General features: G+C 38.7%; 1 protein-coding gene across 1 annotated transcript in view; it reads right to left on the bottom strand.

Moving 5' to 3' along the window:
* The window catches only part of PIK3R1 (phosphoinositide-3-kinase regulatory subunit 1), a gene marked incomplete at both ends in the record, with an annotated part of 49782 nt that overhangs the window by 11800 nt on the left and 21384 nt on the right, over nucleotides 1-16598 (bottom strand). The window contains 5 exons of the mRNA XM_084278894.1: nucleotides 4957-5036; nucleotides 5228-5429; nucleotides 6310-6441; nucleotides 9377-9451; nucleotides 10979-11071. Of these exons, the coding sequence (XP_084135020.1) occupies nucleotides 4957-5036; nucleotides 5228-5429; nucleotides 6310-6441; nucleotides 9377-9451; nucleotides 10979-11071 (582 nt within the window). The remainder of the gene's footprint in view (nucleotides 1-4956; nucleotides 5037-5227; nucleotides 5430-6309; nucleotides 6442-9376; nucleotides 9452-10978; nucleotides 11072-16598) is intronic.

A 16598-nucleotide genomic window follows, 5' to 3' on the forward strand; every position in this document is an offset into this window, starting at 1 on the left:
TCTTTACTGTTAGAATTACAGAAGAGGTTGACAACACTTGTTTTATAGGGCCACAATATAGAAACATATTCTGAAAGGAAAAAATTAAAATCTGTTTTTTTGTTTAGCATTTTATAAAGCACAGAGATAAAATTACAGCTTTGCTCCAAAGTAATTTTTTTTTATTCCAGAGCGTTGTACAAAAAATAATCATCCTGCAGAAGGGAATCTAGTGTCTTGTCCAAAAAAAGACACTGGCATGGGTACACCTGCATTTTCACACAATTGCCCTATCTTAACTCTTAAATTTAAATTTCAAAACCTTGAGTAGTGCCCAATGAATTTACAGATTTCTATTTGCAGAAAGTCAGCACCCTGCTGTTTTTCTGCAGTAATACTCACAATGTTCTTCTATAGAGGAAAGCAATAGTTTTTTCTAAAAGATTATGTATGAAGCAGGCTGAGAACTGATTAGGTCCGACAGGCTTCCGCGTGTCCTACACATAACTGCATGCACACACACACGCACATATCCATCTGTAAAACATTCCTGTAACATCATACACGTTGCTTCCGTTTTAGCGAACACCTCCGATTAGCTATTCAGAAACACAGAGAAGAGACTGGTGTAAGAATCTAACCCCAGCACGCACCGTCCCTCGGCACGCTGATGAACAAAGCCGCTCGCTCCCCGCTACATCAGGCTGGCGGGAAGGAGAGCTCCTATTAGCTTAGAAGGGGAGCCCTCTGCTGGGCGAGGCAGGGCCGCGCCGCATCCCTCCCCGGGGCACCGGCTGCCTTCCCGGCCGCCTTCCCCGCTGGCCTTCGCGGCGCAGGAAAAGTCCTGATAGGGGACGGCGTTCCTACACATTTCTGTCCGCAAGAAACCAAGGACACGGCTGCGGGATGAAGCTGACCGCCGCAGCCGTGCCGAGGAGCTCGGAGTCCAATTCCCTTTCATGCTGCCCTGCTCTGGCTGTTAGGCCGCCAGGCTTACTAGTATTCTGTGCAGCTCCAAGTGAAGTGTCTGCAGCTTGGTGATACTGCCAGGGCTATCACCTCATCCCCAGCAAGTAAGCAGTTACATGCGGGGCCGTTTCATTACCTCATTCACTTTTAGCTACGACACCATGAGTAGTAAAACCCCACCTCTTCACGCTTAAAACTGCAGTATTTCATGGCTCGAGCCATTATTTATGATGCTATTTACAAGCTTGGGAAACAGAAATAAACTGGGATAGAAAGTCTAGATGAAGCAGCTATGCTCCAGTTAGTGCACAGGCCTCGAGAGGCATCAGCTCATCCGTACAGGATGGCAGCTCCTTCCTGCTGCTGCAGTAGCTCTTCCTCTTCACCCTCACCAGCCCGTCTGCTTGCAATGCCGCCAGTTCCCCACAGCCCCTCGGTCTCCCGCCATGTCCCACTTACTGTTCACCCTCCTGCAATGAGACACACTCCTCTGAATCTCACACACCCACTCCTGAACACCTACTGACCACAAGATGAAACCCTTCCCCCTCAGTTTCCCCTGAAAATGCACACCCCGCCCCCTGCCCCAAACTCTCCTGCCACCCTACCTTCCTCTGTAAAAACCTGTCTTCCCAGCTACAAGCTCCAACCACCTGCTCTGACCACCCACTGGGCCCCATGAACAGTTTTGGGGCCTGCATCCACAGCAGGCCTCCTCCTGGTGGGAAAGCCAAGAGCCTTTATGATCCCTGAAAAACATCCAGTCTTCTAGACCTACAAATACTGGCTTTTTTTAATATTTACACGTAAAGGCACATGTGCCTCCACACCTCTGTATGATGTGTGAGTTCCCATGAGACATAAGCAGCTATGATCTGCTACAATGAAGGTATTTTCTAATATTACTGGTTTGAATAGCATATTTTGAGATATGAACTTTGTTTCTGACTGTAAAATCAGCATTACTCTTTTTTATTAAAGAATGTGTTGCTGTCCTTCCAAGTTGGAGTGCTAAAATGGGGTGCTAAATCACCTACCCACTAACACCATCTTTTGCCTCTCCTACTGATAAACTTAAAGAACAAGATAGGCATCAGAAAATGGATCTGGTTACAAATTATTCAAAACAACAACTATTTCTCCAGTCTTACTTCTCCAGCAACATCACTTTGTCTTCCATCTACTACACACATAGGCACAACAGGTTACTTTAACTTCAGTATTTTAGCTTTTGGGGGGGGGGGGCTAAACACTATTCTAATTCACAAAATGAAACACATAGTTTGCTGTTGAATACTGTGACAGAGAAAAAACCCCACAAAACCAAAACAGTCCAGAATGGTTATGTGGTAAAAAAAATAATCAAATAATACCCTGGTTTTGCTTTGCAGTGTGCAAAATATCACTCTAGCTATAAGATGTCCAATTAAAGATGCCTAATTTAAGATATATTAAGATATAATGTCCAATTGCATACTTTCTATTGCTTTGAGGCAAGAAGGCTAATTAGTGGGTGATGCGATAAGAAAAAAAACCCCATAGTTGTGCAAAGATCTCCTCCCTATCTAAATCCATTACCTCCAACACTACATTTAATGTATCTACGTACTGCTTGAGATACCATTACAACTTTATGTACAGCTTGTTTTAGACACAATGTTTCCACACAAGCTTAAGAATAACAGAAAGAAAAGAGAAAGGAGGAAGCTATCATTCCAGCCTGTGAAAAAGTGAAGTAAACTGGCAGCATGGGCTTCCTTGTTAGGACTTCTTGTGTTATTTTCAACAAGTAAGACTCTTTCTGCTTAAAACCTCTCCTGCCTTTTTGCAATTCTATTGTAGATTGTCATTCTCAGAACACTTAAATGACAAATACATTATCTTTTCTATGAATTTTTCTTTTATTACAATGTCTGCATACAATTTTTATGGAAACGCAAGCCATTGCAAACAATAATCTTGAAGATGGTTAATTCTGAAAAATACATCATCAAGTCTTCTATGAGCAGTATAAAAACAGAGCACTTCAGATGATCAGGTTACTAAGTGATTTTGGTGTTCTAAGTCTGTAAATGTACATAATATTCTACTAAAAATCAACTTTTGAAAATTACTCAAGCGCTTTACAGTCCTAAAATCAGAGGCTAGCTAACCATAGACTACACAGCTTGAAAATTTGTATCTGAGGTCTGGGGGGTTTTTTTCAGCATATTAATAAATGCGCAGATGTTCTACTAGAAAACATTCCACTGTCCAGGATGGACTTTGAAATGCCAAGGGAGGAATTCTATTTTTGTAAGAGATCATATGAAAAATCCCAGGAGGATCATGAAAATAAACTATTGCATTACACAATATTAATCAATACAGAAGCAATATTAAAAACAAGCAGATTTTAGATTATAATTATTAATGTAGTGCAAGTAATGTAGTGTCTAACACTATAGATCTGGTGGATGCAGCCACATTTCTTCAAATGCTCTAATGATACTCTCAAGATGACTAAACTTCTTGTCCTCATTAGCACTTCTAACATCACCACATTTCACTTTTATACTTCCCTCATACAGAGTAACTCAGGATGATGTACAACCAAGCAATCTTATGTGCAACTGAAGAAACTCTCACTGTTGACCCTACCTTTGTAACCTCCTAAAGAATGCCTCTAGCCATACAAATTTACATACTCGAAAGCATTTGCAAACATATCATCTTAAAAAATGCTGTTAGCAAACACCTCAGAATCTTAGAGGATTCAATAATGTGTTTTTGAGGTTTATAACAGGTGGCAGAAAAATATTTTTTTTAACAATTAGTAGTTATTTGCTAATTCCTAGTAAAAAGGGACAAATAGTGTTTAGAATTTTGGACTCTCATTGTTTTGGTGAACCATTAGGAAAAAAAAAAATACACAGTGTTTCTGGAAATGCCTGCCTAAGTTTTTTTGAGAAAATTGAACAAAACCAAACAGGTATAAACCAACTGAAAACAGATGTACACTTAAATGTTAGGGAAAGGTCCCTAACTAATAGAGCCGGCAAAGTTGGTAAAGCCTTCCAATCAAAGCAGCAGAAATAAAAAATCTTAGCATTTTAAATGAATCTTCATTAGTTGATGATACAATATGCCTACCTGAAATATGAGAAATAAGGCATTTTTCTGCTGCTGTGTTCCAGCTCAAGTCTTACGCAGCCCTACAAATCCTATTGCCATGAACTCTTAATTTATACTTTAAATAGAGAAGTGGGAGAACTAAAGCTGCCCAATGTTCTGTTCACCATCACCCTATCCTTTGTTCAGATACCCTGTTAATAAACTGTAAAAGGAATTACTTTAAGCTAACATCTGAAGTTCCCCTGTGTTAGTAATTTCCTCTGCACATAGCTACTCCTGCCTTGCTCCTACCAAATATGCAATTTAAAAATGGGGATTTTTGCATACGTTAAGAGATGGGGTTTACTGTTTAGTGAGAAAATCAGATGCTGACAGAATCACTACAAGTATAATGTAACTCTCCTGAATAGAGTTTTAATACTTTTGGTGTATTGGTTTTGAATCAATTTTTGGAGTCTCTGGGTTAAAAAAATGCTTATAAGGGGGAAACCTTACTTTCATCCAATTGTAATTCTAAGCACTGCCTGAGAGTAGACTGAGACTTAAATACAATCTCCAGAATTTGCAACGCCACCTCTGTATGACGTGCATTCCATTGGTTTACTGGTCTTAAAAATTCACAAATTCCTATTTACTGTTTATTGGGAGAGAAATTAAAGTCCCAAGGTTGTACGAAGTATGGGTACTAAAATAATTTTAATAAAGAATACAATTTCTTGTAAAACAAATCTTTCATACCAGTATAGCATATATGAACAACTTCTATGTATTCTGTAACTCTGCAATTTTTCATTAAGCTTGATTAAAAAGGAAAAACAAGAATTTACTGTCCTGAAGTTGAATAGTTAAGAAAACAATGGTATATTTTTTTTAAAATGAAAAACATTTTTTTACCTGGTACAGGCTGTCTCTCATTCCATTCACTTGTGATTAAAACCTCTAGGATTTTTATGTGGTATTCAGTATTATCAGAGCTGGAAGAGATGGATTAGGCAGTAAGAACAAGGAAAAATGTAAAACTTTACAATTAAAAAAACATTGGATAACTTTACAGTAGTGCCCTCCACATTAGAAGTAAGGTCAGAAATTTAGTTCATTACACTTACTTTTGTATATAACTAACCCACAATTATAGCACAAAATATAATAAAGATGACCCACGTACCTTGCTATCTGGAATTTGAAAAGCAGAGGGCTGAAAATTTCAGCCAGAGACCTCGCATTCAAGAGATTTTTGCTGGAGGCTTGACAAACTCTGAGGAAATGTTTGAGCAAATACTGGAGTGTGAGCCAATACTGAGGCGGTATATTTGGAGATCTGATGAGTTTCTTCAGCAACTGAGCATACTCCTCAGAGCTCTGCACTTCTGCAAGCAAAGAGATAAAAGGCTCTTGATATCAGCATGGGAACATTCAATAAGTAAAATGAAACTACATATGACTCCTTTGGAAGCATCGGTTTTACGGGAAAAAAATAAAAATTCTGTCCATCATTAGTCCTGTAAGACTTCTCTCATCTTGAAAAAAGCAAAATGCTCAGGGAAGAGTAAAGAACGACTATTTAAAAGTCAAATGGAAACAGATATGCATTTTGGTGAAAACCACAATGTGTTCAGAGTGTACTGGCAGAAGTCTGTCTTGTGTTTAGCGTCACACATGATTGGGTAATTCTGAGATGCACTAGATAAGTCTCACAGGTGCTGTTCTAAGTTTGAAGGTTACCAGTAACAATATCCTGTCCTGAGATATATAACAGAATACTTGGCCCATGTGCTAAGAGCATATAAGCTGTATTTTTTTGAAATGACCACTGTAGATGCTGAATCTTGCATGCATGGATTTCTCACTTCATAATCTGCAACTTCCAATGTACCACAGAACACCATGACCTCTAATACATTTACTTTGTCAGCACTGATAAAAAGTTAAAAATTAGCTTTCTGCATACAGATAAGTCCTTGATATCCCCCCTCAGTTTTTCTATAGTCATTCTACTTATTAAAATGAAGAAAACTGTTTTATCCCTTATATTTCCCATCATGTTTACCAAAATAGGTAAATAAATAATACATGTCTAGACCTGAATTGAAACAGCTTTCATTAAAAGTGGTGGAGGTACGTATGTTTTCTGAGATGCTGCTAGGTTGTGTGGAGTCTGTTCTGTGGGTGACAGCTGGACCACTGGATGCACAGAATCCTAATAAAACGCTTTTTTGTTTGATATTTGAAATAATGTGATAATCATACCTTGAGCTACAGAAATCATGTCACTATAAACAGCTGCTGGAATGATGGGATTTGGCAGGTCCAGGAGATACCTCTTGAGGGCATCTGATAAAGTGTGGACATCAAATGTCTCTAAATCCAATGAAGAGGCATCTGAGAGGAAAAAGCAACATACTTTTTATATGTTAGAAACTGGAAAACATATACAGGCTCATGATATCAGGGCTTCATGTGAATCGAAACCTCCTGACTTTTATCTGGTTTAAGGGGGAACAACTTGTAAGAAAGAATGAAAGACAGCAAGAAATTTTCTTGGAGATGAAGAACATACAGTGCTCCACACCTTGCCTAAGCCTTTGGCATGTGAAAAACAAATGGCTTGCATGTCTGTGAGTGGTTTTCTGTCATACAGAGTCAAGCCTGAACTCAGAATAACGGTAGTGACTTGCTGCATGTTGGCAGTGTTATGGAACATCAGAATATTTTTAACAGGTCTCTGTTTTACCTGTAAATATTTTGTGTAAGAGGTAAATATTAATCAGGGGTTTGGGCAAATGCAGCTTCTCAACTGGTAGCTACTTCTAGTATGTCTCTAAGTTTGGTTAACAACCTGGGTCTCCGAGACTGTAAATATTTATGTGAGCAAGTCAAAACAAACATACATGTGCAGAACTGAGTGCTTGCTGTTTTATGTAGCTGTTAGGATTTGTCTTGTAAAATCTGATATCCATCCAGGATAGTTATGACTTGGGATAAGGTTTGGGGGTATCACATAAAGGACTACTTGTTATCATTGGAACGGTAAAAATAGGAATATTTTTCCTAAGAATAGGAAGGTGCAGAAATGCTTACTTAGTAAATGAGAGATTAGGGGTCATCGTAAAACACGAAACACTGATGCAGTGAGGTCATCAATGTTTACAAATATCCATGTTTACAAAAATTTAGATGTATGAATGCTGACCAACATCCTAGGCTAGCCAGACCCCCTCTAAAATGATTCCTGAACCTACTTCAGCCAGTTTAACCCCAATTTAACAGATAGAGAAATCAGACATGTGGTGTGTCTACATGTACTGTGAAAGAAGGCAGTCAGGTGGGATAGTGAGAACCTTAGCGCTCCTCCAGGTCCTTTCTGTTTTCCCAAAAAGGACAGCTTGCAGTATGAGCTCAATTCTTATCAGACACCAAAGAATTTACATCAGAAAAAAGACGGTATAAATTTTATCAGATGATAAAAATCTTACAGTATGGGCATGAATTGTGCAACATCACTTATGTGTCAGAAAATCCAACCACAAATTCAGGAGAAATAGTTTTCATTGGTTTTTTTGTTTGTAGGATGCTTTTTGTTTCATAGATCAAGTTAAATCCTGGTTCTTTCAGTGTTGATCCATTCTCTGAAGTATATCCCCAATTATTACAATGAATACATGACTAAGAATGAACTTGTGGTACCCTGCAACTCTTTGGGTGTAATATCATAAACAGACTTGAACTCTTCCATCTGCTGAACTGGCCAGATGTAACTCAGCTTTGATTTTGGAGTGAGATAGCACTGTGTTGAAGCTAACAGGCAGTTATCCAATTAATATGGAGTGCATTTTAACCATAAGCAGAACAGCACACTACTGCGGTTCACAACTTTGAGACCAAAGCCAACATTGTTTTCTAAATTAGCACCTAATGAATTCAAAGACAGTAGGCGGAGCAGAAGAGATCTGTCTGTATCCATGTATCTGGACACCCAGGGCATCTGCTCTGTCCTGAAAAATTTCTGATCCTATCTTAAAGAGAACTTGGAAAGATACACTGTTACTAAAATCTAGTACTGTTTTTCTTTTCTCAAACCTAACTACATTTTAAATCAGAATATATAAAAACCACAAGTTCTTGATCTCAGGAGATAGATGAACTTTCATAAAGGTACACCTCTGTTCAGATACTTAAAAAGAGGTTCAGATAAATCAAGAGATACAGTTATATTGGTGCTATAGAAAATCTGGATTTAGCTGAACTAAAAAATATAATTACAATACTATAAATATCCCTTAGGCTGCTAGCATCATATGCTTATCTCCTCTCCCTGCTTGCTGCACTTGTATACTTCTTCACTCCCATCAAAATCAGCAGAGGACAGGATGCTCTTTCGATTTGAAGGAACAGACAACTCATAGTATCATCTCTTGTTCACTTTTGTAACACTTGCAATTGCTAAAAAATGAAGAGACCTAAATTCACAGTTTGAGTTTGCTTTCCTTTGTCGCTTTGGCAACATGGTGTGTAACCAGTTTCACTTTCTAACCCATTTATTTTTGTGCTCTTTTGTGCAAGTGGAAGCTCACACCCCGCACTGTGCTCCATCATGCCAAGGCGTGGCCAAGCACTCTTCTTACAGTAGCTCCTGATCTCTCACAGTGCAACTGAGTGATGCCATGCCAGTATAATTGGGCCTGAAGTAGAAATAACAAGTACCAAAAAGAGATGGAAATATATTTCAGGAAACTCGAACAGCTATGTGATGTTAGTGGTGTAGCTGCATTTTACTGTCTGAAACCTGAGAATCCAGCCTCCTGCAGCAACATTAACTTAATTCTGTCTTTCAGGCATCACCTCTGTAGCAGGCAGGGAATGTGCAACTATCCCCCCTCCACCTACTGGAGACGCATGGAACTGTATCGAAACTAACAGCCATTTGTTTACAAAATAAGAACCTGCAGCCTTACAAGAATAGTGTATCTTTATGTTGCTTCTGAACAAAACATCTTGTTTTGGTGCGCACAGATAGCTTGTAGGTCCTTGAAAAAGCAAGTGACCCCAGAACAAGCAAGTGACCAAGATACATTAAAAATAATTATTCTTGGGGAAAAAACGTGCTCTGGAGCCAAGAGAAAAAGACAAACTCTAACAGTGAAAAACACCTTTCACATTAAGCGCAAAAGTTAGAAGTATTTTAAATTTTGTCTTTTTTATGTCATATTGTTCGGAACTAGCATACATACGTAAGCTGGTGAGAGGAACAAAGAAAAGAGGAACACTCTTGACCACAAAATCAGTCTAGTGCTTTAAGGAAGAAAACTCTACTTACCACACTCAAGAATTTGTCTTAATTCTGCTGAGCTACTTGAGCCTTGTGTTCCATACAAAGTTGAGCACTCCAGACCTTCAAAACAAAAATCGATGGGATACATTGATATTCCAGTGACTGCTGACATGACACAAGCATAGTTCTGTTTCCTTCAAATAAGTACTTACAGTACAAATTAGCAACGTTCTCCCACCACCACCCACCTACCACACTGTGGAATGCGATTGCTTCTTACGGCTGTAAGACATGTCTTTGTACCTGCAAACTCCTGGGTCTGTGGAAGCAGCTGGCCAGGGAAGATCAGACCTGACAGCAGTCTTAACACCTATTCTGTACAGTCTCCATGGGCTGGCTGTAGGCAGCCAGCACTAGGAAATGGATTCACACATCCCAGGGAAGAAAACAGCTTGCTGGAGCAACAAGAGAGCCAGATCTTCCTTTACCCTCTCTATGCCACCTGAAAATGCCGGGTGTTCCAGGAAGATAAGTGAGCAATCTGAGTCTGGCCACCCCACAGGAATGGAACAGGGACATGACAAAAGCTCTGACACAACCTAACTAGCTGTAATGATTTAACTGAGACTTTTAAGTTACAAGTGTGCCCAACCTTTGGTACGGTATGCAGTCAACAGAGACAGAGAACCCCTTCTACAGGGCTGGTAACCCCTTAGGTCACCTTCAACTATCCAGAACCCATAACCTCACAGTGTATGCTGGGTGAGTGCTACATCACTGATGTGACAAAAATGTTTGAAGGTCTGAATAAAAGACATTCTTAGAGCGTTTTCATGTAAAAGATACTGTTTACAACTCCCTATTTCAGAGAAGATAGGGAATAAGGAAAGAGACATTACCCAGGGATGCAGTGCACCAACAGTTAATAATATCAGCGGCGTCTCCTGGAAGCAGTGGTTCCTTATGCAAACTGTTGCTAAACACTGGCCCTTCTCATTGGTATTAGCAAGTTCCTACTCAGGCTTATGCTGTCTTAAAGTCTCAGGACAGTATGGGAGAACCTACATCCTCAAATACAGCAGCCTGACTGATGAAGGTACCACTCTTCCTCTCACTCCCTGGCTGTAGGGCAAGTGAACAAAGAGGACCCAGTGAGCTACTCCTTACCTCATCGAGACTATGAAGGGGACAGAGGAAAAGCCAGGAGGACAGAAATAGGGCAAAAGAGGCAGGACATAGAAGAAAGGGGAAAACCTCAAAAGGATGTAAAGACATCAACATGGGAAAGTGGGAGAGCAAAATATCATAAAAATAACCCTGGCTGGCTCAGCAGACAGCACCAATAAAGAAGTGGCTCATCAAGCTTGAAAACAGTTCTTTTAAATTTTCATATTTTATTTTCTCCTGCTTTGGTGCTAAATGTAACTTATTCAGCTATGTATCCAACTCAGTCTTACAATGTCATTTCAACCAACTTAGGGTGCTTATTGGTTAGAAAACACAAATCAGTACCAAACTGTCCTTCCTTATCTCTCAATAATACTTATATTAGTTGAGTTATTAAATGTCATTTGAGGTGTGCTTTGGTTTTGCTCCTACAGTCCAAGTAGCCTCTACTGAGCAGAAGCCAATGCATCTTCAGCTTACCTTTCTTTTCAATTGCCTCCACTATCTTGATAAGAATTGGTGGAGCAATATCAGGAGGTGCAAACTGCTCCATAAGGTCTGGGAGTGAAAAAGCTGTAAAAGAAAAAGAAGGAAGATAAGCCAGGCTCCAGCTGAATGCAGTTTCTGTTTATGAAAGTCATTACATATAATGTGACCAGTTCATTTTTAAGTATGGAACAAACACCTCACTTGTCAGGCCTAAACGAGGACACGCCGTAAGTACTCAGAAAGCTGAACAAAAATTATGATAGTTGAATTTTTATAGCATTTTCTTTTAGGGACCTCTGTCAGTCCTAGAATCACTTTCCACGATGCCTAGGAAAATAAAACACAATAAAAGTTTGCAGTCTATGGATGGGCAGAAATACAATGCAAGGAAGACAAGAAAAAAAAATATTTTGCATCCAGTGTGCACCAGATGAGGTAGCTCAGCACATCACCATCTGGGAATTGCTGATCCCCTGGGTAAAACAGACTTACAAAGGCCTGAAGGAGCAGTAGAAACAAGTATTTCACACTTGAACTGAAGTTCAATAACTTCTGTTTACTTTCAATTTTCAAGCTATTAAGTGTGTAGTTTTCTTGAAAGAAGGATTTTCTTTTCTACAACAACTGGTTGAGAATAGATAGTGGTATAAGCAGAGAGAGACATTTTGCAGATTCAAACAAACCTGATTTTATACAGAGTCAGTTTTCAGGCAATCCAGTTTCTTCATCGAGAGAACATACTGTATAAAAGAATGTTCTGGCTCTGTGATGTGAGGCATGATCTATCTCTAAACGCACTATTTTTGCCAAAAGAGTAATTCAAAAGTTTTAGAGTGGTCCTGTTTAACTCTTGGAAAGCAAGAATGTTTACATAGAGATATTATTAAACTACTGCCAGAAACATCTGGCATAGTTTGATGGATTATGATTGATAAACAAAACTTAATCACTCAAGTAAAAGTTGCCAGTTGCCTAAGTGATGGTGATGATCTCTGCCTGATTAAACTCAACACAGACAAATAGGCAGCAATTCTGAAACGCATATGCACATATGTGCTTGCTTGCATAGGTATACATACACGCATGTACATGCACATACCTTATTTCAAGAAGACTGAAACTGAACAGAATTATGGGGATAACTAAGTAGTAGGAGAAAGAGAAAATAACCTGCAACATTAAAATATAAATAGAGAATTTTTAATAAAAAGCTTTGAAATAGTAAAAAAATTAAATAGACCACAACGGAGAAACAGAGAGAACGTAATTTTTGATGAGAATTCACCCTATTTTGGGAGCAACAATTATATAACTTTAGCATGGACGGTACAGAAGAAGTTCGGCAGTGCAGAAAACTGAGGAGAAATTAAAGATAATAACTGTTTACGAACTAGTAACAGAAGTGGAGAATACTGGGACACTGAGAGTTGTCGCTTGCAAAAAGAAGCAGAATGCTCATATGATAATGATGGAATACTTTCCAGTCCATTCATAACTGAGAAGGACATTAGAAAAACATCTGTTAGTCATAACATTTTAACTTAGGAGGCCCAGAAAATGAGCATTTGGGAATCCCAAAAGAGTTGCCTAAGCAGATCTCTGGCCTGCTGATATTACTTCTTAATGACTTATGGAAAATCAGAGCAATTCCTGGGGATCAAAAGACTTCCAATGCCCAATCTGCACTCTGAAAGAAGATGACTACAAACTAGTTACAGATTACCACTTCTGGGCAAAATAAAGGAAAACCTGATACTAGACTCATAGGATAAAGCAATAAAAGACACCACTGTAACTAAGGATTGTCAGCATAGCTTTTTAGAGGAGAAAAAGCATACCTTTTTTTTCCTCTGTTGAAAACCACTCTACTTCATTCCATAGTTAGCTGAAAAATGCCAGTAAGTGGACATAGTAAACTCTGAAGTTTTGTCAGCTTAACATCATATCTGCTTTATCAAACACAAGTTGAGCTCAGATGGAGGATGCTGCGCTCCAAGCAGCCTCTCCCGAGGCATGCTGAAATACATACCATTTGATTTGTAATACTCAGTTCAAACAGTTCCTTTTGACCCTAAACTATGAAGTTATGCCATGATGAGGGCAAATCCATTGAAAGAATAAATGAAAGGTCTGATCAGTGTGATATCAAAGGATATGTTATAGAAATACTCGAACTCTGAGATGCTAACAGGCTCACAAAATGCAGAGGGCTTAAAATGCATCCTTTTATGTAGCAGCAGAGGAAGAACAGGTTCTAAGAACACAGTTTACATGATTTTCACTTATGAGAGTAACTTTCCACTCCCTTAGGTAGCTAGTTAAATTAAGTACTTTTCTCCCTCTTGCACTGCAGCAATGAAATTGCATCATCTCTGAACAAAATTTTCACCTCACAATTCCAGCTGGAGGCAGCATTCAGCAAAAGAGTCTAAACTGAAACTGAGGAAAAAAACAGAGAGGCGAAGAAGGCCAAATAGAGACAGAGGACAGAAGTCAAACCTGGCAGACATTTGAGACATTTCAGTTGACAGCTCAGCAGTTCAGGGATGGTCCATCCAGGCTACTGAGCAGCAAAGAGAATGATGCTTTCTTGGATTAACCAAAGTGTGCCTTGAAATAATGGCAAGAGATACACTCTAAGTACCTAAAACCAAGGTGTATTTAGAAAAATAATTCAATTTCTCACTAGATTTACATCTAGGGATGGGGTTCAGGCAAAGCAAAAGAGAGAACTAAGTGTCAGAGGAAGACTTCAGTTCATGGGAAGAAGCCTTTGCGGGGTGAAGAAAGACACTGCAGAAAACAGCTTGTATCCATGGGACATAAAGAATGGGGTGAATATAGACCTTATCAAGATTACCTAAACAAAAAAAACGCCTCTTTCTGCAAGCCACCTCATTCTCCACACTTTTCCTATATACTTTGAGCAGGATCTTATCTCATAAACTGTTGTAGTCTGTTACTGAGTATCTTTGCTGTACAGTATTCTTGGATCAATAATATCCAAGAAAGGCTTTTAAGAAGTACATATTTATCTTTACGCAAAATCCATAATATGTCTATAGAACACATATATGTAAAGTAAATATCACGCTGGTTAAAAGGAAAGATTTCCAACCCTCCTCTGCTACCCTAAAATATGCCACTGGAAAAATATTAAAATTTCAGGAGTTGAGAGGATTTCTGATATATTTTCCTCCTTATACTCTATTCCTTTTCCCCTAAACTGGAAACTTCTATCTACTGCAGACAGTATTGAAATTTTTAGATATGAAGAGAACCTTTCAAATCATGACAATCTGTTCCATATAAACTGTGAAATACTTGTATATTTGACCAAAACCTCAAGATATTCACCTTTTTTTTAGTATTATGCACTCATGGGTGAGTATTAGCTCTACAACAAAAATACAAAACAACACACAACGGCAGGCACAAAACCTGCAGTAACCTTCAACTCAGCACTGACTGAAGAATACATCTTAGTCACAGAGTTTACAGTGCTCAGCAGCATTCATCAGCATGTAGGATATGGCAACAGTTCTGGGGTTTCCTACTCACTCTGCCATCTCCAAGATAATTAATTTATAGCATCATACTGACTTTTAATCCCCAGCTTTTGCACAGAATATAAATTTATGGGCATTTAAAAGTGAAAAAGCTTCGAAACATCCATCTGTCCGAAAAAAAAAAAAAAACCCAAACCAACTTAACAGTACTTATAGAACTGAATCCAGTTTGTAACGTTTACACAGAAGACAGAGGAATTTGGGAACAGTGCTTTTCAGCTTCAAAGTGCTGAGAGGAAATGACAGTGGCTAAAGTGAAGAAAACTACACCTACTTTTGGAAGAAAACAAATTGACTCCCAGAGCCAGAATACAAGATACCCTTGAATAAATGCAGATTCTAGATTAGGTGTTCTACAAGAAAACTCAGCATCCACTTTAAGATCTACAGAGGGAAAGGAAAACTTTTCAGATGCCAGAGTTTTAGTAAAAGGGAAAAAAACAAAAGCCCACATGCAACTTTCATTTAGTACCTGATTTCAAAAGTTTCCTTTGCTTTGAAGCATGCTGCAGCACAGAACAGAGGTTTGGAGAACCAAATCCACTCTTAAGAATCTGAGCAACTTTGTAGATCCCTTTGCTACAATCCAGTATCATTTTTTCACTTAAAGCAATCATTTTCCCCACAAATTCCTGTAATTTTTTTGAAATTCCACAGTCTCCAAAATATTAAGGTTCTGAAAAGCTGTCATACAGTTTTCGTGTCTTCTTTCTAGTCACAAGTCTGGTAGTGGGTCTCCAGATAGTAAGGAAGCTTCTGATGACACATGATAAAACCTGGATTTTCCACTAGCTCTATTTTTACCTTGCCAGAGAGTGAGAACCAATGAGATGAACCACAAGCCAGGGTTCACTCCAATCTGCAAACTCTTCCCTCTCCCTGATACAGACAGGCCTGAACAGCTCTAAGGCAATGGCAACGTGTGGGAGATGAGAGCATACCTTACGTTCAAGGGTTGCCAACACTGCTACAAAGTGCAAGATGAAACCAGCACACAGCTGCACCTTTTGGAAAGGTTCTCCATAAAAAGAGATACTTCAGAGTTAGTACCTGGCAAGGACAAGTGGAAATTTAAAGCTAGAATTTGACTTCAAACGCTTCTGAGCCAAGTCTTTCATTACTGCTAGAAGGAGAATGAAAATTAATATAAAAAAAAAAAAAAAAGAGAAGAATATGACTTAAAATGTACCAGTGCACACCATGGAAAGTAGTTTAATTTCTAAATATTTTACAGGATCTATATACTAACATTACTTGAATTTAGCTTTGAGTCAAAATTACTCCATACATGTTGTTCCTTTTTCAGAAATGGCATTTAAGTTTGTGCATACATATTGCATTTGATGACAACACTGCTCTACATAGAAGTAATTTTTGAGAGGTCAGGTCTTTAAGATAATCAGAACTAGCTTATGTGCAAGCATAAATGCTGTTTATGCATGCAACTGTATTTAATAACATTGTGAATTATGCATTCATAGATTTACACATATCCTTGTTTGAAAGTCATGCAGTATGTCCAAGTATGAATGGTTTGGGCAGCACTGAAATTACCTGTAATAAATATAAGCATATTAATTAATGCAGAATAAGAAAAGAAAAAGTAAGGATCATTGGTAAGTATGTTGTGATAATGCTTCCAGCAAGATTAGTCATCAAACTATGAAGAAACAATGGTTGATTGAGCACTTGAAACAAGTTCTGCCACTGGCACCACAGGTGGCATAATGCATGACAAGTAGTGGACAAGATAGGGTTTTCTACAAAATCCAACACCCACCCTGCTACTGAAAAATTCTGGGAAATGTGCGAGCTTGCTTTCTTGATTGAAATGCTGCTATTCAGTAGTTATGTACTCCATTACAGAATTCAAAAAAGTTTCACTATTATTACCCATCTTCCTTGAAACAGAATCTGAATTTCAATCAGGACCCATAATGTCTGAATTTAATCACTTGTCAAATGCAAGCAAAGATGCATTGCAAAGGAGGGCAGTTTGGCATTCCTGCCCAGCCTTTCAGGCAGCGGTATGAACCACGGCA

Source organism: Gallinula chloropus, assembly GCF_964237585.1.
Source record: "Gallinula chloropus genome assembly, chromosome: Z".
NCBI classification, from domain to species: Eukaryota; Metazoa; Chordata; class Aves; order Gruiformes; family Rallidae; genus Gallinula; species Gallinula chloropus.